Here is a 24,082-nt window from a genome sequence, read left to right as displayed (position 1 = left end):
TTCCCTCAAGGAAATGAAGTATCCTTTTCACATTACTTTCTTCCTGTTTCATAAACACATGAATGAATGCATATGGAAGGCCCGTTGTGCTGAGGAATTTCTGAATAGAAACCTGGTCCACACAATTGTGAGACTGAGCACCTTACATATAGGTGTTCCATTAAAAGAACTAGAGAAACAACACTTTATAGAAGACCTCAGCACCAGGCATTTGACCCAGCCCTCTCAATTCACAGATAGGAAACTGAGGTCAAGGTGTGAGGTGACTTGCCCAAGATCATAACATTAGTGAGTAGTAGAGCTGGATCTGGAAATCACATTTCCTTTTTTGTAGGACATTGTTCTTGACCATGTACCATACTGCCAGCACTGCTGGGTCAAGCCATGAGTGGTTAGGTCAAGTTTAGTTGTAAATTAAAATATAAAGGGGGAAATATTGACCTGTTTTATACTTGGCTAGGTGTTTGTGCAATGAATCTGTGAAACGTGGAAGGAAGGTTAGAGTTCCAGATGCAGTGTTTTTCTTACTATCAACTTGTTTTTTAAAAATATATTTTTTATTGATTTCAGAGAGGAAGGGAGAGGGAGAGAGAGATAGAAACATGGATGATGAGAGAGAATCATTGATCAGCTGCCTCCTGCATGCCCCCACTGGGAATCGAGCCTGAAGCCTAGACATGTGCCCTGACTGGGAATTGAACCATGACCTCCTGGTTCACAGGTCGACACTCAACCACTGAGCCACGCCAGTTGGGCATTACTATCAACTCTTGCTGTCATTTAAGGTTTTGAAATTAAATGAATCCAATCCAGAAGCTTTGTTTTCTCAGAAGTCATTAGCAAGTAACAGTTTGCTTGGCTGATATCTTAAAAATGAGGACTGGCCTCTTTTCTAGCTTTGAATTTTAGGACACAGATTTGTGGAAGTATGTGATATTCAATTTCTGCTGTGTGGTTCCCAGAGTCCTGTCTCAATTTCTGGAACAGGTGGTCAGTCTGATGTGATTTATGGACGTGAGCCTGCAATGTAAACTGCTAAGTGCTGGGTCCAATGTGTACAAGATCTTTGTAATAATTGTTCTCACCCAGGAAGCTTTGGAAACTTGCCTAGGTGCATGCAGCTAGTTAGGATATTTGGAATTTTTGAAGCCTGGGGCCCATAGTGAAGGAAGGAGTGAAGGTGAGTCATGTTACTCATAGTAGTAGTCTTTTGTGTTCAGTGAGAGGTTATATAGGAGTCATGGGCAGGGAAATCATTTAAGTAGAGTGAAAGTAGCTTAGAGGACAAGCACATTTATGTAATGACTAAGTGACCTGGTGCACAGATTTGTGCACATTGAAAGGAAATAGAAGGTGGCCGGCAGGGCAGGACTGGGTGAGATGGGCTGCACACGTCCTGGAGGCAACCTCCCGCAGTCCCTCTCAGGCATCTGCAGAGTGAGCGGAGTCCCTCTGGCAGGTGGAGTCGCTCAGCCTGGCCTGCGGGAATGGGGCTGAAACTGGCTCTCTGACATCCCCCCAGGGGTCCCAGAGTGCGAGAGGGCACTCTGCAAAGTTGCTGTCATACAGGGTGTGGAATGCAAACGGAAGTGTGCAGTAAACCAGATTTGGGGCGACAGTGCCCCAGCAACAACATAAACCATGGCCAAAGGTGGAATCACGCAGCCCCACGAGGAGTCAGGCTCCCTCCTCTCTGGTTTCGGGGTGCATCACCTGAGAACCACCACTGCCAGGTCACTGCAGTTCAGTGGCTCCTGCGTTGACTGCCCCCTGGTGGTCAGTGTGCATCATAGCGACCAGTCAGATGGTTGGACACTTAACATATTTGCTGTTTATATATATAGATAAGTTTAGAAGAGCCCCGGAAGATGAGGCAAGTAGCTGAGAACTAAACCATGAAGGCAAGTCTCCTCCTTTTAGATAAGTTGAGACACAGAGCATTATGGCCCTCGCCAGTTTGGCTCAGGGGATAGGGATAGTCCCAAGGAAAAGAGTCCCTGGTTTGATTCTGGTCAAGGGCACATACCTTGGTTGAGGCTCAATCCCGGGCCTGATTGGGGCACGTGTGGGAGGCAACCAATCGATGTGTCTCTCTCACATTGATGTTTCTCCTCCTCCCTCTACTCTCTCTAAAAATCAATGGAAAAATATTGTTTTATGGATTAACAATAAAACAAAACAAAACAAAAAATAAAAAAAGAGCATTATGTAAAGGACAAATTGTCCATCATAAAATTTCTTGTGAATAATTATGACCTCCTAATTTCAGAGTTGATTTACTCAGGTTTGCTGTCTTTGTATGCATTTGTTACGGACATATTTCATCATTGGGAAAAATAAGACTATTCAGATAATTAAAAAGAAAGTCACTCCACATTTCCACTGCCAGGGGACAACTATTCTAAACATTTTCCTTCCATCCCAACTTTTAACCAGGCATACCTATGCATTTGTATGAATTTTTTTATAAAAATAACCATGTGATGTTACAGATCTACAGCACTATTCAGTTTCATAATAGTCCATCTAAAGATAAGTCATGGAATTTGAACTTTTGGGTTTTAGAAGGGTTTACAGTTTTCTTGTGACTACGAACAGTGCTTTAAAGCAGCAGTCGCCAACCTGTGGTCTGCGGACCACTGGTGGTCTGTGAGGTCCGAAAGGTTGGCAACCACTGCTCTAAAGAACAGCTCTTAAATACAGCTGTTGCACTGTTTTAATTTGTTTTTCGTTTATTATTTGTGAAGGGGAAGTTTTTGGCATTTGCTTTTCCTCTGGTAATTCTCCTTTGATACCATATTACTTGCCTAATTTTCCTATGGGGGGGGGGGCTCATCTTTTTTTTAAATTAAGGATAGTAACTCTTCCAAATAGACTTTTCCCAGTTTCCCTTGTTTGTTTGTGGTTTTTTTTTGACAGAATTGCTGAAATTCTACCCAGTCATATAATTTCTTTCTTCCTGGTTTCTGCCTTTGGTATTAAATTTAGAACAGCCTTCCTTACTCCAAGGTTATATACTTTCTCACCTGATTTTCTTTTATCTTTTATGTGATTTTGCCCTCTTGCATTTAAATCTCTTAACCCACTGTTTGGCTGAAGGCTGGAAATTGGGTTGTGACTAAATTGCTAAGCAGCTGTCCAAGGTAATTTGATTGATTCCCGATTGATTTGCAATGCCACTTTATCGATATGCTCAATTTTTATATGCATATACTCACTCACCCTTCATCCTGGTTCCAAGCTTTTTATTGGTTCCATTGACTTGTCTTTCTCTTCTTAGTTACGTACCATCCATAATACATTTTCTGTCTACATCTTTACAGTAATATACCACAATACTTAAATAGGTTTGTTTTGTCTTTATTCTATCTACATTTCATCACTATATTTTACTGCTATGAGAATTATATTTCAAAATTTTACTCTTCAAAAGTTTGACATTATTTATTCATTAGAATATTGAATAAATAGCTAATATGCTAAGTGTCTGACCATCTGAACCTTTTGCTTTGGAACTCCATAATAAATTCTTGGAAAAATTTTTGGATTGTCCTCATGTTGTCAGAAGAAATAATGTGCTCTGCAATTATTTATTCAGCAAATATTTATAGAACCTGTGTTATATGTAACTAGAAGCCTGGTGCATGAAAACCTGCATGGGTAGGGTCCCTAAGCCTGGTAGGCGATCAGGGCTGATCGGGGTCTTCTGGCTGCCAGCCGGAGCCTGCCTTCATTCCGTGCTGCCCCCTGGTGGTCAGTGCACTTCATAGTGAGTGATCAAACTCCCGGTCTTCCAGTCGAACTCCTGAGGGGACACTTTGCATATTAGCCTTTTATATATATAGATCATTTATCCATAAAGGCAGTGGATTTCTTAAAAAGGTATTTGAGCATTTTTTCTTTACTGGAACTGTTTACTTTTTGTGTCTCCGAAAGAATTTCTGTAGAAAGTTTCAGGCAAAAACTTAGGTAATACTTCTGTTTCCCATGAGTTCTTGCTTGTAGCCTGTAATGATTATGATGTCTCTACCTATAGAAATACCAGAAGATAAGTAGTCCGGAGATGGAACTGGGGAGGTTATGCATCAGCCATGAGATATAAAGACTGACTACTTTTGTTTCTCTCCTACACAGCTTTCTACAAGTTCTTATTCAAGTCAGAAATAGACACAATGATGTGGTTCCTACAATGGCACAAGGAGTGATTGAATACAAGGAGAAGTTTGGGTTTGATCCGTTCACTAGCAGTAACATCCAGTATTTTCTGGATCGCTTCTATACCAACCGCATCTCCTTCCGCATGCTTATTAACCAGCACAGTAAGTCGGGCTTTTGGTCCAGATTTGAAATGGTAATCAGAGTGATTTCTTCCATGTTTCCCTGTTATAGATCTGCATTTTTGTCTGTAGAAATTTCATTCCTAGTTAAGTTTTTTTTTCTAAGTAAATCCTATCTAGTAAAAAGCTATTCATTAGTATTCTTTGTTCAAATAAATCATTGAAAGATTTTTTGATGCTAAGCCTTTGCTGTCCCATTCCTGATGGGGGCGAAGGTCCAGCTTTAATGGCGCCGTATTAATCTCCAAACACTGTATGTGTCTCTGAGAGAATGTTCTAGTATTTTTTCCAGGTTATTGGATGGTTTCCTTTTTGGTTTTAAAAACATTGTTTCTGGGAATATTGAATTGGCATGTTGACAGTATGAGCAATTGGTCTTTTATGTCATAATGATCAGTGAAAACAGATTAAGTGAGTTATCAAACCATAATCCTGAGAGATTTAGTCCACTCTCCAGGCTGATAAGCAGATAAGGAAAAAAAAGCAACTAAAATTTTCTCCACAAAAAAAGTTGGGCTTATTTTTAGCATTGTCTCTTTGCCTGATTTCATAATTCCTTTGAAAAAAATACATCTTTATTGATTTCACAGAGGAAGGGAGAGGGAGAGAGGAATAGAAACATCAATGATGAGAGAGAATCATTGATTGGCTGCCCGCTGCAGGCCCCACACTGGGGATTGAGCCCACAACCCAGGCATGTGCTCTGACCAGGAATCGAACCATAATCTCCTGGTTCATAGGTCAGTGCTCAACCATTAAGCCACGCTGGCCGGGCTGATTTCATAATTCTTATGAAAAAACATCCACACATCTAGAGTCTAAATCATCCTCTTTACTGAGTCATAAAATGGATAATGTATCTTTATTTTACTAATTTTATTTATTTGGATAAATGAATGTTATACAGCTATTACGTGAAGGTTGGACCCCCTGGCAGTGGGCAAGGAGACACCAGATTGGTGGTGTCACTCTTATATCCATCAGGGGCAAAGCAGGCACACAGTCCTTAGTTCATTCTAGCTGATGACTGTGTTGTCAGCCAGCTGATTTATGCCTGGGCACATAAAAAAATAAATGTGGTTGGTTCTAAATGTATAGCTTTTAAAAATAGAAAGGTATGCTGTGTACCGAAACCAATATAATATTGAATGTCAACTGTAATTGAAAAAAATCATATTAGTTATAAGTAAAATATATAACTCTTCACAACAATAATCAAAGCATATCACTCTGATGATATGACAATAAAGGTAATTTATTTTTATTATTTTTAAAAATATATATTTTATTGATTTTTTACAGAGAGGAAGGGAGAGGGATAGAGAGTTAGAAACATCAATGAGAGAGAAACATCGATCAGCTGCCTCCTGCACACTCCCTACTGGGTAGGTGCCCGCAACCAAGGTACATGCCCTTGACCGGAATCGAACCTGGGACCCTTGCGTCTGCAGGCCGATGCTCTATCCACTGAGCCAAACCGGTTAGGGCTAATTTATTATTTTTTAAAAAGTATGACAATTTATAGGAGATTTGAAGGAAAAAAAGAACCTATATACTATTTAAACTATTTAGATAACTATAATGTCTTACTGACCTAAATCTGTGTCTGTGTATATATGTATATAATAATATTGAATGTCAACTGTAATTGAAAAAAATCATATTAGTTATAAGTAAAATATATAACTCTTCACAACAATAATCAAAGCATATCACTCTGATGATATGACAATAAAGGTAACAAGCAATGGAAAACAATTCTGCCTGATTTAAAAAGAAGGAATTGACTGGAGAGGTAGGATACAAGGGGAGGCCAGGAAGAGGGACCATTGGCAGAGTCTGACGTCTGAAATGCTCTGGTGAGGGCACTGCCACTGGCCCTGCTGACAGTGTCCCAACAGTAAAGCGACTGTCACTGCCCATCCCCGCCCCTGAACCTGTGCCATAAACTTCATCTCTACACCACTCACTGAAGGTACAAACGCTGGGGAGGAAAACCTGCTGGCAGAGAGTGGGCACAGCTCTGTCTGCCGTTGCTGCTGGGGTAGGGACTTGGCTTCCTGGGGCCTGTTCTGAAGATTCATGATATGTTCAGTCCATATAGGTCTGTGTATATATGTATATATTTTGTTTATTTTTTAATATGTTTTTATTGATTTCAGAGAGGAAGGGAGAGAGGGAGAGAGAGAGAGAAACATCAGTGATGAGAAAGAATCATTGATCGGCTGCCTCCTGCATACACCACACTGGGGATCGAACCGTGACATCCTGGTTCATAGGTTGATACTCAACTACTGAGCCACACTGGCCAGGCTATATGTACAGGTTTTTAGATCATGGACTAAGCTTGTCACTTCTGATTTTCTTTCACGTAATCAGTTGGAACTTTATGTATTGGCCTAGTGCTCATATTCAGAATTTTTATAATTTAAAATCTCCCCTATATTATTTAAGCATTCTCCTTTTGTGAAATCTAAGATGTTCCCAATTTTTGTTTGATTTAAAAATAACTATACCAAAAATAAATAAATCTTATATTTTTATCTATAAACACTGAAGTTAGATTACTTTTTCCTTTGGGGCTCCTTTTGGCTCTTGTTCAAAAGTAAAATTTGCCAATCTTGTGTATTTTGAAAGCATTTATACTTTTAAAAATACTTGAATGTTCCTGGCCAGGTGGCTCAGTTGGTTGGAGTGTCGTCCTATACACCAAAAGGTTGAGGGTTCGATTGCCAGTCAGGGCACATATCTAGGTTGCAGGTTTGATCCCCTTGTTGGGGTGCGTACGGAAGGCAACAGGCAACTGATCAATGTTCCTCTCTCTCCCGCCCTCTCTCTCCCAAATCAATAAACATATCCTTGGGTGAGGATAAAAAAATTAAAACTTCGGGGTTAAGGAAAATACTTGAACAAATATCATTTGTGTATACAACATTGAAAAATAATCTCCATGATGGAGGCATTTGAAATGTTCACAGTGAAGACATCTCACAAGCCTGGCCTAATGAGCAGGCTGTGTTTTCTAACTATTGAGTGAATGTTGGATTAAATGTCTGCACTAGTATTGAGAAGGTGGATTAAATTGAAAGCAAGTTTTTTCATCCAAGTTACATTGGGTCAGGAAGAAAGGATTGGACACCTGGCATGTGTCACTACTTTAGGACCTGCTGAGCGCTACTGACAGGTCTTAAAGCACATCCTTCCTTCTTCATTGTCCCCTCATCATATATTCAGGGTAGGGCAAAAGTAGGTTTACAGTTGTTGATAATGGAAAAGGATACAACAATAAAAAATAATACAAAAATGAACCCTGTTTTTCACATACAACTGTAAACCCACTTTTGCCCCACTCTGTATTCTGTTCCTTTAAGTCACTGTGGATGCTAAAATGATTCTTACAAACACGAGAATCCTCCATTTTTCTCTGCTTGACCATCCCAGCCTGCTTTGTTTATAATCTCTCCCTTCCCTTCTGTGTTTGTTTAGCGCTTTTGTTTGGTGGTGACACAAATCCTGCTCATCCTAAACACATCGGAAGTATCGATCCCACCTGCAACGTGGCTGATGTCGTGAAAGGTAAGGAGACCACTGTAATGTTTGCGATTGTACTTCAAATGATGTGGTGCTATAATGCAGCTTGGTGATAGGATTATGTTGCTGACTTGTTTGCCGAGTCCTCAGGCCACTCTGGGCCCAAGCTACTTCACCCAAATATGAAATGTTCTTTTTAGGCAGTTCAGGAAAAGATGCATAATTCGCGCTGCTCAAAATGGGAGTTTCTACTTCATTGACTAGGGTTTTACTTCTAGTTCTATCTTAAACCATGAACATTTGTCAGCCTAAGTAGGATTCTAAGTTTTGATCGCCACCAGTATCTGAAAATCTCAGAGGATGCAAACCTTTGTTATAAAATTTGGCTGAATTCACGTGTTTGTAAAATGGAAGCATCTTTTTGACGTGCACCCAGGCTTCAGAATCTACATGGCATGTGGGCTTCGTGGGGTCACTAGACATCGAGCTGGACTCTGTCCCAGTAGCCTTGGTGTAAAACAGAGCCCTAAATCCATAAGTCCCTATCCCCAGGTGCTTTGAATCTGAGCTGCAGTTTCCTTGTTATCCATTTAAGGTAGATGCCAGCTCCAGAAAACCTTCCTGGTTGCAAGTGATCTGCCAGGTTTCTAGACCTCTTTTTCAGTTGTTTTCAGGAGTACAGATACTCTGTGCAGCCTCACATTCCCAAATTGTCCCTTTCCAAGATGATACCTCCTATTGTGACCATCCTCTCCCTCTAAACACACACAAGGGTTCATGGCCACCACTCTCCTGGTCTTCACCAAGGATCTTTGTTGCTCTTCCATTTTCTGGACTGTGTAGCTAAGTCAGTAGGAAGTAGAAGAGGGCCTTGTCTGCTTGGTAAAGCTCTCAAGCCTACCTCAAGCAGAGTGACATTTGCTGCTGGAGTTAGAGCCAAGGGAGGTGGCCCAGTGTATGTAGCCTCCACACTGGAGGAACATCACACTATCAGCAGCCAGTGCTGCTTGTGTACCTTGCACATTTTTATTATAAATACTAGAGGCCCGGTGCATGAATTCATGCACGGGTAGGGTCCCTTGACCTGGCCACCGATTGGGGCTATCTGGGCCAGTCCTGATCGGGGCCGATCGGGGCCGGCCGGCCTGCCAGGGGGAGGGACCACAGGAGGTTGGCCGGCTGTGGGAGGTTGGCCGTGGGAACACACTGACAACCAGGGGGCAGCTCCTGCATTGAGCATCTGCCCCCTGGTGGTCAGTGCATGTCATAGCAACCAATTGTTTGGTCGCTTAGGCTTTTATATAGATAGATAGATATTTTTATTGATTTCAGAGAGGAAGGGATCAGCAGAGAGAGAGAGAGAAACATCAATGATGAGAAAGAATCACTGATTGGCTGCCTCCTGCACGTTCCACACTGGAGTTTGAGCCTGAAACCCAGGCATGTGCCCTGTCTGGGAATTGAATTGTGACCTCCTGGTTCATAGGTCAATGCCCAACCACTGAACAACACTGGCTGGGCTACTCTGGGCATTCTTTTTTAAAAAATACTAGTATATATACTTACCTGGCAGGGGAGATACCATGATCATGACGGTGGTTTTCCCAGGGCGAGGCTTACCCATTGCACTCCGGGTATGCTGACCCCTGCGATTTTCCCAAATGTGGGAAACTCAACTGCATAATTTGTGGTAGTGGGGGATTGCGTTCGTGCTCTCCCCTAAAAAAAATACTAGTATATTTTATTGATTTCAGAGAGGAAGGGAGAGGGAGAGAGAAATAGAAACATCAATGATGAAAGAGAATCATTGATTGGCTGCCTCCTGCATGCCCCACACCAGGGATCGAGCCTGCAACCCAGGCTTGTGCCCTGACCAGGAATCAAACTGTGACCTCCTGGTTTACAGGGTGATGCTCAACCACTGAGCCATGCTGGCTGGGCTACCCTGAGCATTATTAAATCCAGGGAAGAGGACCCAGCCTAGGGGCCTTTGCCCAGCCTAGAATTGCCAAGCTGTTCTGGCCTCTGTTTAATTAGGAAACATTCACTCAAATTATTTCCATTATAAGATGAATAGATCCAGCCTCAGCTCCCTAAGAATCCTACAGGTAACTCTCTCACAAGAGAAGCCTGTGGTTAATCATGACTCTGCAGGCCTCTGCGGGAGGGGCGGGGGCGGGGAGGGGGCAGGATTGGTCTTGGCATAGTTGTATGTTCATTAGACCGTAGCACAATGTCTTTTATGAATCAGAAAGCCAGGTTCGGATAGTTGACTGCCCTTACAAAAAAAAGGTGTGCATTCATAATGCAAAAGTGCATTATTATGTGCTGCGTGTGTGCCTTTTCTCTTGAACTGCAAGCAATTTGAGGTCAGGGTGTGTGTCTTAAACTTGTTTTGTAACTTACATGGAACTTAGTATATGCCTGTTAGATGGTCAATAAGTATTTCTTGGTTTGATAAATTTGAAACTCTTTGATGATTTTTTAAAAACAGCTTTATTGAGATATAATTCATATATATACTATATAATTCACCCACTTAAAGTGTACAATTCAGTGTGGGTTTTTTTTAGGATATTCACATAGTTGTACAGCCAGTGCCACAGTTCAATTTTAGAACATTTTCCCGAAAGAAACCCCATACCCTTAGCAGTCAATCCCCACTACCCCACTTCTCAAGACTAGGCAGCCACTAATCTACTTTTTGCTTATTCGGGACATTGCATGTGAATGGAATCATACAACATGTGGTCTTTTGTGTCTGGCTTCTTTCACTTAGCATAGTGTTTTCAAGGATCATCCATGTTTTTGCAGGCATTAGTACTTCATTCTTTTTTATAGCCCAGTAATACTCAGTTGAACGGATAAACCACATTTTGTTTATTCACCAGCTGATGGACATTTGGGTTAGCTGAGCGACTTTGGACGTGCTATGTAAACTCTTTGGGCCTCAGTTTCTTCATCTATAAAATGGTACATTCACCTGTATCATAGAGTTAAATGAGTCACTATATGCAGAGCTCCTAAAGCAGTGCTAGCACCCAGTCAGCGCTGTACACAAGTTTATAGCAGAAGTCCTTGGCCTCACACAAATCGTGTGGCTTCTCATTTATACCACTGATCATATAACACATTGGTGCCTTTACATTTGTTTTTGGCATAAAGTCTAAAATATTTTTAGAACTCATTTAGGACATTTATAAGACAACTGGATATTTGACATTCAAGAAAGATTGTTCATTTGTGTAGGTGTGATATTGGTATTGTGTGTGTGTGTTTTTTAAAGGAGTTCTAGCTTTGAGAGAGCTATTTCAAAACATTATGCATGGCATAAAATGACACATGGGATTTACTTTAAATTATACGGAGGGAGGGTAGTGAGAAAGATTTGGCATGTGTTGAACACTGGTGAAGCTAGTAATGGATTCTTTATTCTGCGGTCACTATTTCTTCACAAATAAAGTCTTCATTAGTTTTTAGGGAGGTTTTAGGGTCTTTTTTAATTAAAAAAATATTGATTTTAGAGAGGAAGAGCGAGGGAGAGAGTGAGAGAAAATCACTGATGAGAGAGAATCATTGATTGGCTGTCTCCTGCACACCCCTCAGCTGGGATCGAGCCCCCAACCCAGGCATGTGCCCTGACCGGGAATCAAACCGTGACCTCCTAGTTCATAGGTCGGCATTCAACCACTGAGCCATGCTGGCGGGGCAGTTTTTAGGGAGGTTTTAACCATGAATCAGTACAACTAGGTAAGCGACAGGGAGCTCTAGGCAACTGTTAGCCCTTCTGGATAGCAGAGGAATGAGCAGTGCTAAAGTGAGTCAGAGGCGTTGGAGAGGGTGAGGAGGAACCTGCTTCAACTTGCCTCTCAAGGCCAAAAGAATCTTGTTTTGCAGCGCTTGCTATCTGTACTGCTCTTATTGGACTTATTACCAACTACCCGGCCTTGACAGCTGTACTTCTGTTGGTCTCTCTAACTGGGGTGTAAAGTTCGAGAGGTCTGCAATTACTCTCACCCACGTGTGCATCACTCCTCTTAGGGACAGATTTTGTACCAAAAACCAGCTGAAGATCACGTGCAAAACAGTTCAGTCAATATTTGAAAGAAAGAAACCGAGAGTTCATGTCCACAGCCTGCCTCACAGCTTCCTGCTTCCTTTGTCCTGTGTAGTCATGATTTTGACCGCGGGCCAGATCCCCTTTCTCCTCCCTCTTCCTGTGCTGGCTCACAGCCTTATCTTCACTCTTTTTCTTGACCCTTTTGAGTTTTCACCCAGTGAGACCACTATTGCATAGTGAACAAAATTTACTCCACCCTATCATTTCATCATTTCTGCCACTTGTTTGGCATAACTTTTAAAATATATATATATATTTTTGTTGATTTCAGAGAGGAAGAGAGAGAGAGAGGTAGGAAACATCAGTGATGAGAGAGGATCATTGATCGGCTACCTCCTGTGCGCCCCAAACTGGGGATCGAGCCCGAAACCTGGGCATGAGTCATAGATCAATGCTCAACCACTGAGCCATGCCGGTCAGGCTGTTTGGCACAGCTTGAAGTCTGGCTTCCTGGCGAGACTGTGTCCAATAAAAGACACCTCCAGGTCCCTCTGCCACTCAGAATGCTACTTCCCTCAACACATGCATATGTATGCACACTCCTACCCCCGCACTCATGGAGGAAGGGGGGACTGGCATGTCCCCTGCTCCCCACTGCCTCTTTCAAGCCATGCTTTTCATTTCTCAACAGCCTCTTCCCTTAAGGAAAACAACAGTGGAGGATGGTTTCAGAGTCTCAAAATGCATAAACACAACAAGCAGCACCATGCAGTCAACTTCTCTGCCACCCTTCATTCTCTTCATAAATCACACCTACTGATACCCACAGCACACTAAGTGCACTGGCTTGTACATACTTTCTTGGATGCTGTTGTGTCCCATTTGGTAAGGCATATATTTTAGTAAAGGTCACTTATTTGTCCTCAAACCATTGGTATAAGTTATACCACCTGTCGTGACTACATAATTTATTAAAATACTAGGGGCCCAGTGCACGAATTCGTGCACCTTAAAAGGGAACTGTGGGCCGCGAGGCTGCGGTGGGCACAGGGGTGGGTCTCGGCCCATCCTCCATGCCCCCACCTGGCCCCTCCCGCCGCAGCCTCTGGTCCCCTGTGTGCTGGAAGCCCCACTCCCACCGCTGCCTCTCCCATGCACTGATGGCGCTGGCCCTACTCGCACCAGCTGATGGCGCAGAGCGATTGGGGCCGGTGCCAGCAGTGGGTGTGAGCGGCAGCTGCTGCCCTGATTACCCTTCAGGAGCAGGAGGAGGTGGAGAAGCCCTCAGGGGCGATCAGAGCCAGCAGCCACTGCTTGCACCCGCTGATGGCGACGAGCATTCGGGACTAGCACCAGCTAGTGAACTGGCAGCAGCTGTGAACGAGTGGGACTGCAGCACGGGAGCAAAGAATTTTCAGTAACCACCAGAGGCTCGCCCTGATGACAGCAACTGGTGCGCCACCTTGGTCTGGCACCCCCGCTCACCTGCTCCACCATCCTGCCACACCCAATGCCCGTCATGGTCCGCGTGTGCCCCCTGGTGGCCAGCGCATGTCATAGCAACCGGTTGTTCACTTGTCCAGTTATTCTGCTGTTTGGTCTATTTGCATATTAGCCTTTTATTATATAGGATTGTGTAAACTTACCCTAGCTGGTTTTGCTCAGTGGTTAGAGTGTTGGTCCGTAGACTGAAGGGTCACAGGTTTGATTCTGGTGAAGGATGTGTACCTCAGTTGCAGGTTCGATCCCCACCCCTGGTCAGGGCACGTGTGGGAGGCAACCAGTTTATGTGTCTCTCTCACATTGATGTTTCTCTTTTTCTGTGTCCCCCTCCGTTCCACTTTCTCTAAAAAAAAATATCAATGGAAAAACTATCCTCAGGTGAGGATTAGCAACAACAACAAAAACGACATGGGAATTGGAATATTCATAGATGTATGCAGTGTTTTTTAATCTAAGATAGATGAGCTAGAACCCTAACCCATCCATATTCAAAGAAGAGGTTTTAGACTTATATGAAAAGATGGGTAGAGGAATAAATGGTGTATTTACATGTGCATTTTAAGTCATGTTTATGATAGTAGTCATATTTTATGGTTTCCCACTTTAGCCAACATTTTTGTCAATCATCCAATTCCTGTTCCCAGTTGAGTCAGTGAAGGAGACTAATCCTATGTTACCAAAATAATAAAAAAAATGCTCATTGAAGACAATAGAAAATATGTGACAAGAGAGAAGAGAATAAAAATAACCTGATTTTATAAACCATTGCTTTATACATTTGAATTCATACTAAATTTACAGATCGGTATAAAACTGGGAATGATGTAAGTAATCTTTGTCTCTACAAAATCCATAGTCTTTGTGTATTTCCCCATCTCTAGCACTCATGTCCATCATACATGGCCTTCCTGGGTGAATTCAGTACCTGACGATAGGAGCCTCTATTCTGCCCTCTATATCAGTATTGTTGGAATCCTTCCTATGTCTGATCTGCAATACACAGAATCTCTAGAGTCAAATGATTTTTCCAGCCAGGTGTATACAACCTTTATTCTTCAGTGGGGCCTCAAATCAATTACCTTTTCTGCCATGGCAAAATGGGCTGGGCCACCTAGCAGGAACCCTGAAGGTCTCTCTTCTCCCTGTAGGCTGAAGCAAATGTTAACAGTTTTCTATTTCATTCCCCATGGGCATGAATCTCCTCCTCCTCCTCCTCTTCCTCTTCCTCCTTTTCCTCCTTTTCCTCCTCGAGGAAGGGAGGAGAGAGAGATTGTGACATCAATGATGGGAGAGAATCATGGATCAGCTGCCTCCTGCATGCCCCCTACTGGGAATCGAGCTTGGAACCAGGGCATGTGCCCTTGGCCAGAATCGAACCTGGGACCCTTCAGTCCACACACTGATGCTCTATCCACTGGCTAGGGCCAGCTTTTCTTCCCAGTACCCACAAGTGTGTGTCAGTTTCCTTGGCCTCTTAGTGAAGTCTTAACCACTCTGTTCCTCTTTTTAGAGTAGTTGGTATTTTTCACTAGGTTTTTACCTTCTCATATGCTCTGAGATTTCGCAGTTAATCTTCTAACTTGGCATCTCTATCTCTAATATTGTTTCCTTTCCTTTTGTTTTAGGAAGCTTGGTGTAGAGGGAGTTGGGCTTCTGGGTTTTAATGACAGTTCTACCATTGATTTTCTCAGCTGGAAAGATCCTGGTTTAGGCCGGTCAGATGTCCAGCCTAGATGATCTGTGTGTGTGTGTGTGTGTGTGTGTGTGTGTATGTGTTCTGGTTGGTCTGTAGATGGCTCTGTCCAGGTGTGTTCTGGTTTCTGTGGTCTCTGTTGTGGCTTCCCAGTATGTGTTCTATCTGCTCTTTCTGTATGTACTAAATGTGTGTGTGTGTGTGTGTGTGTGTGTGTGTGTGGTGTGCACGTGCGTGCTTGCCTATGCATGCACACTTGTTTTATAGCCTTAGGAAACCTTAATGAACTAACAATGATTACATGCTTAGATCTCTTGAGACAGACTAGAGAAAACTTTTATGTAGAAGAGTAGGGACAATATTTTTATTTTTGACTAGCCAGTTGTATAAATGTATAAAAGTGGGGTGCATCACGCACAACATTAATTGAATGTGCAGAACACTGAAGCATGTCTCCTTGTCGCTTATTTAGCACATTAATATCTACCTTTACACATCTGCAAATTATAGACTCGAGGTAGTGAATGCTAGAATTAGTGTTGTAAAGCTGTTTCTGGGAGGTTCCTTCCATTGTGACCCTTTCCTCCTTTTCTTTGTGAGAAACCAGGAAAGAGAATGGAAAATCCTGTGGGAAGATAATTTTAAAGGTACAAACTTAAATACTTGGTACAAAAGTCACCTCTCGCAGCGATGTTAGCCTGCCTGTGTTGTTCCTATACGCCAGTAGGCTTAGCATAATGGCGTACAAATGGCATCCTGAAAGTGTGTCATTATTTTGGTTCGGAAATAATGTCTTGTGCTCTCACGTGGGGCTCTTCCGTTTGCGAATAACAGAGACTCACTTACACTAGTTCAAGAAACAGATTTATTGAAAGGACCTAGTAGGTCCCATGAAAATCCAAGGACAGGAAGCACTTCACAGGCGGAGCTATAGACATTGGAACTGGGAAACAGAAAACAAGGCTGTTTCCTGTGTGTCTTTGTAACTGGCGTGGCCAAGTCCTAGCCCCTCTGCCTTTCTCTCTTGTCTGTAGACTGGCAGACTTGTTTAGGGCAATGATGGCCACCGCAGGCCTTCTAGATGATAACTCTCCGAATTTCCTTTTGTCTTCTGTGTTGCCCGAGTCTTGATCTGAAATTCTCAAAAGATGAAGTCCTTTGCCTCCACCTATCTTTCTGCCCTCAACCACAGGTTATAGGATTTTGCTCAGCCTGTAGATTGGTTGCCTTTTCGTTAGATGCTCTGCCCCCCACATCTCCAGTCGGCTGTGGTTTGGAGGGTGAGAAAGGGTCTGGTACTTAGAAATACCTGGTGGTTCTCGCTTGGGATGCATTTTGGGTGAAAGGATGATGGTAGACATACCTTATTGGAATCGCTTTGTAACTTACAAGGGTTTCTAAAAAGCAGCATCTCTATGACTTTGCAATGCTTTGTGGCCATGTGCATTACCTTGTTCTGGCAGTGGCTTCTTAAACTTGAGCTTCACGGTTTTCTATATCCTATTAAACCTGTTAGGGACCTTGGTACCTTCATGTGTTTTTTTTCAGCACCCACTCAAATTCATCCTTGCCCTGCCTCTTCTAAGATATTTATAAACAAATGATCATGTGTATTCACAACAGAGGCCAATATTTGATAGCAGAGTTCTATGGTGAATTTTGAATAGGCAAATCTTCTAATAAAAAATTAATAGCCCTAGCCGGTTTGGCTCAGTGGATAAAGTGTCAGCCCATGGACTGAAGGGTCCCGGGTTTACTTCTGGTCAAGGGCATGTACCTCGGTTTCAGTCTCATCCCAGGCCCTGCGAGTGTGTGCTGGAGGCAACCAATCAGTGTGTCTCTCACATAGATGTTTCTCTCTCTCTCTGTCTCTCCCCTTCCATTCCACTCTCTCTAAAAATTAATGGAAAAATATCGTCGGTGAGGATTAACAAAAATTAATAAAATAACCTCCATAATGTATTAAATTTTCCTGTGTGCTTTTCTTAAATTTTGGGCTAGGTTGGATCTGTTTGGCTAGTTGCTTGGTGAACCTTCACCCTGCTTTTTATGACTTGGCCTTTTAAATAAATAATCAGTCTTGTGTGTTTACAGGTTGAATGTTCTAGCCTGGGGGATGTAGGTATGTGCCACACCAACAGTTTTGTTAGTTACTTTATGATCATTATCTTATTGTTCTTGAAAACTGATCCTTAAAACAATGAATAGCATTTATGTTTAGTGGCAGTAATAATAATTTCCTTTTAAAGATTGTTTGGAGCCTGGCCGGTGTTGCTCAGTGGTTGGGTGTTGACCTATGAACCAGGAGGTCACGGGTTTGATTCCCAGTCAGGGCACATGTGGATTTTAGGCTCAGTCCCCAGTAGGGGGTGTGCAGGAGGCAGCCGATCAATGATTCTCCCTCATTGATGTTTCTAGTTCGCTCTCCCTCTCCCTTGCTCTCTGAAATCAATTAAAACATTTTTTTAAAAAGATTGGTAGTAGTTACTTGCTCAGATGTATTGCAGATAAAATTAATTTGGTTAATTATCATATTTAAAATGTTGGTTTCTAATTAAAATTAGAAAAGTCTTATTTGAAAGCTTGTTATAAGTAGAACTTGCATTCTACCCCAGAATGAAAGACATGGAATTATAAGCCAGTAGTTGAATTTTGGTTATGTGGGTGATGTTTAAAGTTTTTACATTTTTATGTTAGTTCACTTAAATAGAAGTGAAATAGAAGTTTGAGTACATGTGTGCTGTATACACCTCAATACCCCATGATCATTCATGTCCTGGGAGAGACAGTGACTGAATTAACATGGCCCAGCCACGGCTTTCCCGGCAAGTGATCCTCAAATCTAGCTTCTCTTCAGAATTACTTGCTAAGCTTTTTAAAATATAGATTCAACACAGACCTACTGCATCAGAATCTCTAGGGGCTCATTTTATAATCTGCCTTTTAAAAAACAACAACTTGGTAGTGAATTCCACATACAATGAGGTTTGGGAACCACGCAAGGCCTCTAGTTCCTAGTCTGACCAAAAAGAACATTTCTTGCCCTGGCCGGGGGGCTCAGCTGGTTGGAGCATCATCCCATACACCAAAAGGTTGTGGGTTTGATTTCAATTAGGGCACATACCTAGGTTGTGGGTTCAGTCCCTGGTCCGGTGCATACAGGAGGCAACTGATCTATGTTTCTCTCTTCCTTCCCTCCCTCCCTCCCTCGCTCTAAAAATCAGTTTTAAAAAAAGCATATCCTCCAGTAAGGATTTTAAGAAAAAGAATATTTCTCCTTGAGAACTTTCTCATGGGCAAGAAGATTGTTCCATTTAGCAAATGCTTGCTAGCTGTGTATCGTGTCCAAGGCATGATGATGTGCTATGGGAATTTCTAAAGATGTGTATGAATGTAGATTTTACCATTACTATCCCCCAAATACTTGAATGGCTGGTGTATGTGAGTCTCATTGTGGTGGTTTGAGTTTTTCAAGCATCATTATGTGATTTTTAATTATAGCACTGATACACCATAATTTGTCAAGATGCTTTAAAAACTCTTATTCACACGTGGTTTTAGGAAACACACTGAGTCTTTGGGTCCCAAGTTGATGGCTTCTATCTGGGTTCTGCCATCTCTTCTGCATGTTGCATTTGTGTAATACCTTTTCTTATACTCTCATGCCATTGGGCAAGCAAATGCCATGAGGCGATATCGCAGTTAGTGGGCACTTTTTCTTTTATGGTGAATGGAAGAATGATGTCAAAACACCTTTAACGGTGTTATATACTTGGAGAGTTGTTTTGAGCAGATGTATTGGCTTTGTGTATGGATAGCAGAGCATCATTTTGAGATTTTAGGATTTGTTGGTTTAAATAAAGTAGCCTTGGAGGTTCTTGGTTGGCTTTGTGCTATTGTGTCACTAGGTGGAGATGTAGCATTGTTTGGTGCTATAGCCAAAGCAGAAAGAGTGCATCTTGATTTCTTTTTACAAAAGTACTTTACAGATATTTAATGAGGTTTATTATACCCTAGGAAAAAACCCTGCAAATTTAATATAATTCTGTATTTTAATTTTTTCGGGTTTCAATTAAGTCCTACTTTAATGTTTGTTTTCACAGTGATCAACTCTTTTTTTCCTTTTCTCTTACTAACATTTCCTCATTATTTCATTTTGTCAGTTATTCTAATGTCTCTGTGGTTCTTTTAATGGTTTAATTCTAAAAGTTGAATAAAGGAATAAGAATTTTTATTCCGAGGTCAAATAATATATACAATTTTAATTTGCTAGCAATATGAGGTCAACGAACCGAAACTTACAGTCGGAACACACCTGACTCTTATCTTTGTATTATTTTAGGTTGATATGTCAAGTTTTAACATATTTAAATTCTATAGGGCTTTAAAATTTTTTTTTTATTGATTTCATAGAGGAAGGGCAAGGGAGAGAGAGACAGAAACATCAGTGATGGGAGAGGATCATTGATTGGCTGCCTCCTGCATGGCCCCCACTGGGGATCAAGCCCGTAATCCAGGCATGTGCCCTGACCAGGAATTGAACCGTGACCACCTGGTTCATAGGTCAAAGCTCAACCACTGAGCCACACCAGATGGGCAAGCCACAAAGGCTATTTTTTAAAAAAGAAGTAGTTAATTAATTAAAAATTCATCAAGTTAGAAATTGTCCTTGTTTGCTTATCTATTATGTCTATCTATATCTATCTATCTATCTATCTATCATCTGCTTGTGCCTTAGTGCAGCAGCTAAACTTTTTTTCTTTTTTTTTGCAGATGCGTATGAAACTGCCAAGATGTTATGTGAACAGTATTACATGGTAGCTCCTGAGTTGGAAATTGAAGAATTCAATGGTAAAAGAATAATTTTAACCTTAAGTACAAAGAAGTTGACCCAAATCTGAATACTCCTAAGCTATATTTAAGCGAGATCCTAAAGTTTTGCTGATTTAAAAAATATTTTCTATATATATATATATTTTTTTTTAGAATCAAACAGGTTTTATGTATATTTTAATTTTAGAGGAGAAAATCATATCTACCATGTAGGACTAGCTTGAGAATTAAATGAGACTGTAGGTACAAGGACCTGGTACGCAGTTTGCATTCAGTATATGTTAATTACCTTCCTTCCCTTTATTTACCTCTCAAAGCCTAATGGATAACATTAGCTAAATTTGAATTTCCAATAGAAACAATATTTTTTGCTCCCTAGATAAGGAAACCTTGACTATTTGCATTAAAAATCTGTGATTCAGCCGAAACCGGTTTGGCTCAGTGGATAGAGCGTCGGCCTGCGGACTGAAAGGTCCCAGGTTCGATTCCAATCAAGGGCATGTACCTGGGTTGCGTGCACATCTCCAGTGGGGGATGTGCAGGAGGCGGCCGATCGATGTTTCTCTCTCATCGATGTTTCTGGCTCTCTATCTCTCTCCCTTTCACTCTGTAAAAAATCAATAAAATATATTTTAAAAAAATCTATGATTCAATTTAGAAAGTGTTGAAAAGATATAATTTTTCTTTTTTAAAAAATTTTTTTTCTTTTCTATATTTTTAAAACCTTTTCTATGTTTGTGGTCAACTAGGTATATTGTTGTAAGGAGTTTTTGTATAGGAATGTATAATCTATTAGAACTCAAAGTTCGTGGCACAGAAATAATTCAGTAGAAAATGCACAAAGGTATGAATAGGCAATTCTCAAAATAGCAAATGCAAACAAACAATAAACCTATGGGAAAGTGTTTAACTTTATTAAACAAAGAAGTACAAACAAAACCAAAGAGAAATGCCATTTTTGTCTTTCAAAATGGCAATGATTGAAACATTTTATTGCCTCGAATTATTGCCCAGAAAAACACTTTCTTACCAACACTTATACATTTCTGGTATAAGTTTAAATTGGTCCAGCCTTTCTCAAAAAATGCCACCAATATTCTTTCTCTTTGACCCAGTAAATTAGTAATAGTCTTATTCTTTGGCCCAGTGAATTAAACTTCAGAAAGGGTATTATAAGAAAATATAGATATGCACAGTTGTATGTACAAGAATGGTGAGCACAGTGGTTTCCTTATAGAGAAAAATGAGAAGATCCAAGTTTTCTACAACAGAAGACATTAACATTGTGGTTTACTCATAAGATAGAATACTATGCAGCCCTTTAAAATAATGCTTTAAAAGAATCTTTTAAACACACGCTATAAAAGTTTGTAATAGTGCAAGTTCACCGGAAAATATTTTGAAGGATTTCTAGCACCTAGGGAGAAACAACTCTGTGTGGAGAGTAGGGTTATAGCTGACTTTTCTATTAATCGTATGAGTCTATATTTCCATGTTAAATTTTTTTGAAATTTGTAAGTTAGCAAAAAAAAAAAAAGACATACTCATTGTAAAAATACAAACAATACAGAAATATAGAGTAAAATGAGTCTCCACTGCTCTCTCAGTCCCATACAGAGCTTCATTTTTTACATAAATGGGGTTGGAAATATTCATGTTCCATGATGTTTTTTTTCACTTTGCTTTGAAAATTTTGCCTGTGTTGTCATTTAGAGATTATCCATAGTGTAGATTGCCATAATTTATTTAATGATTTCCCAATGAAGGTGTGTGTGTGTGTGTGTGTGTGTGTGTGTGTGTGTGTGTACACATATGTACGTGTTTGGAGGGTTGGGAAAATTTGTGAACGTGTGGAAGTATTTCTGTACATTAGATTCCTAGAAGTAGAATGACTGAGTCTTACGGTATAAGCATTTACAATTAAAGATAAGCCCGGCCGGCATGGCTTAGTGGTTGAGCGTCGACTTATGAGCCAGGAAGTCACGGTTTGATTCCTAGTGAGGGCATATGCCCGGGTTGAGGGCTTGATCCCCCATGTGGGACGTGTAGGAGGCAGCTGATCAATGATTCTCTCTCATCATTAATGCTTTTACCTCTTAGTCTCTCTCCCTTCCTCTCTGAAATCAATAAAAATATATTTTTTAAAAGATAAACCAAATTCCTTCTTAAAATACACCAGAACTGCATTTCACTTATCACATGATCTCACCCATATGTGGGATATAATGATCAACATAATTTGGTGAACGAAAATAGATCCAGAGACAAATGGCAGGGGAGGGGTGGTTAGAGAGCGACCAAAGGCTTGTAAGCATGTATATCAGCATAAACAATGGACACGGACACTGGGGCGGTGGGGGCTTGCCCGGGGTGGGAATGGCTGGGGAGGGGGAGGTCAATCGGGAAAAAAGGAGACATTATGTAAAACTTTAGACAATAAATGAGAGAGAGAGAGAGAGAGAGAGATATTAAAATGTGAAAGACTTCAGGCTGCTGTTGTAACACATTGGCCCCTACATTTTACTAGAAAGTATGGAATCAAAGCTGCTTTCAAAGTCCGTTGAGTCCTCTGAGTTGTGCCAATGTTTTGAATCAATACACTATGAGAACCTAATGGACTTGGCTGGAGTATTCCTGAGTAGAAGCAAAAGAATACCCTCTCTTCCTCCTGGCTCTTCGGGGCCTGACCTCACTGTCCAGCTTTCTGTTTGTCAAACATGGAACTTACATTCACAGGTAGTAGCCAGATGCTCTTCGGCATGAATAGCAGCCTCACTCACTGTAGGCCAGAGCAGCGAGCCTGTTCTTGCTGATTCCCAGGTGCAACTGTGTCAGCCGCTCCTTCCCAGAGAGGTGGTTACGCTGGGCAGCACACCCCGCCAGGAGCAGAGCTGTATGACCACTTTTGTCATTGTCTCACGCATGACTTTTTAAGCCTTTTTTTATCACCACTAAGATAAATGAATGCTGGTGGTTAGAGGCAGCCTCTAGTTTCCTCGTGCTTTCAGGTAATGTATTTATGATTTATATTTATGATTTCTTAAATGTCAAAGCTCTTTGCGAGTGCAGTTAAAGACTCTGTTTTGTCTCTAGTAAGTTCTGTGTTAGAGATGCAGGTTGGAGGTTGGCCCTGAACACCGTAAGTAGACACTATCACTGCAGAATGAGAGAGTGCGCGTGTTTCCAACATGATGGCTGACTGTTTTCAGGGAGCGGTCAGATCAGATCCAGATACTTAATGGATTTATTTTCAGAGCCTGTGTGAACCAGCATTGCATTGCCTTTCAGGATGTTCCCGTTGCCCAACGGGTACCTTTAACAATAGTCAGCGACATGCTTGCTGCCCTTGCTCTGCATTTTAGACGAGTAAGACTGCCATTAACCCAAAAGGACAGTCATTGCTACCTGAGGATGTAAGTTTGGCTAGTTTGACACACCCCCTTTTTTTCCCCTGAACTTTTTTCTTTTCTAATGTAAACCCCTGAGAAAGTGGCAAATAGGATTATGTAGGACACATACTGTGTGAACACCACAGTATTTACCAGTCCTCACTAGAATTCGGAATATTGGGGGCCAGTTATAGTAAACTTCCTTTATTATCCTTTCTGTAACACATTTAACAGCTTTATTTACCTCAGATCTTTCTGACTGGCCACTTATGGCAACCCATGTGGGTTCCTCCAATGACAAGTAGCTATTTCATCACACTTGTCCTCATTTCTCTTGAGAAATCAGTTGCCAAAACATTAAGCAAATAAACACTTCTAATTGACCTTTTCTGAATCCGTATGGTAAGGCAGCAGGGCTTAGGGAGAAGATGGGAACTTTGTAGCTTAACCAGGCAGTAGAAATGTGGATTTGAACACTTAGATGTGGGCCTCAGACAGGTCACTTCCTGCCTGACACCCAGCTTCTTCATCCATATGCTCACCCTGTGGGGCAATCTACACTAATAAAAGAGAAAAATGGTAATTGGCGTACGATGCTACCCTTTTCATTGGCTAATCAGGGCTATATGCAAATTAACTGCCAACTCAGGTGGCAGTTAACTGACAACAAAGATGGAGGTTAATTTGCATATGTAGGCACAATGCAGGGAGGTGAAAGGGAAAGCAGGAAGAAGCC

At 41.4% G+C, this 24,082-nt stretch overlaps 1 protein-coding gene across 3 annotated transcripts in view; it reads left to right on the top strand.

Moving 5' to 3' along the window:
* Nucleotides 1–24,082, top strand: part of PDK3 (pyruvate dehydrogenase kinase 3) — a 68,139-nt gene that overhangs the window by 26,449 nt on the left and 17,608 nt on the right. For all 3 annotated transcript variants that reach the window (XM_006770003.2, XM_015567987.1, XM_015567988.1), the window contains exons 4-6: nucleotides 4,135–4,319; nucleotides 7,824–7,913; nucleotides 19,898–19,975. In XM_006770003.2, the coding sequence (XP_006770066.1) occupies nucleotides 4,135–4,319; nucleotides 7,824–7,913; nucleotides 19,898–19,975 (353 nt within the window). The remainder of the gene's footprint in view (nucleotides 1–4,134; nucleotides 4,320–7,823; nucleotides 7,914–19,897; nucleotides 19,976–24,082) is intronic.

The sequence above is a fragment of the Myotis davidii genome, unplaced genomic scaffold, assembly GCF_000327345.1.
Source record: "Myotis davidii unplaced genomic scaffold, ASM32734v1 scaffold1124, whole genome shotgun sequence".
NCBI classification, from domain to species: domain Eukaryota; kingdom Metazoa; phylum Chordata; class Mammalia; order Chiroptera; family Vespertilionidae; genus Myotis; species Myotis davidii.
This window is presented reverse-complemented; position numbering and strand designations above follow the sequence as displayed.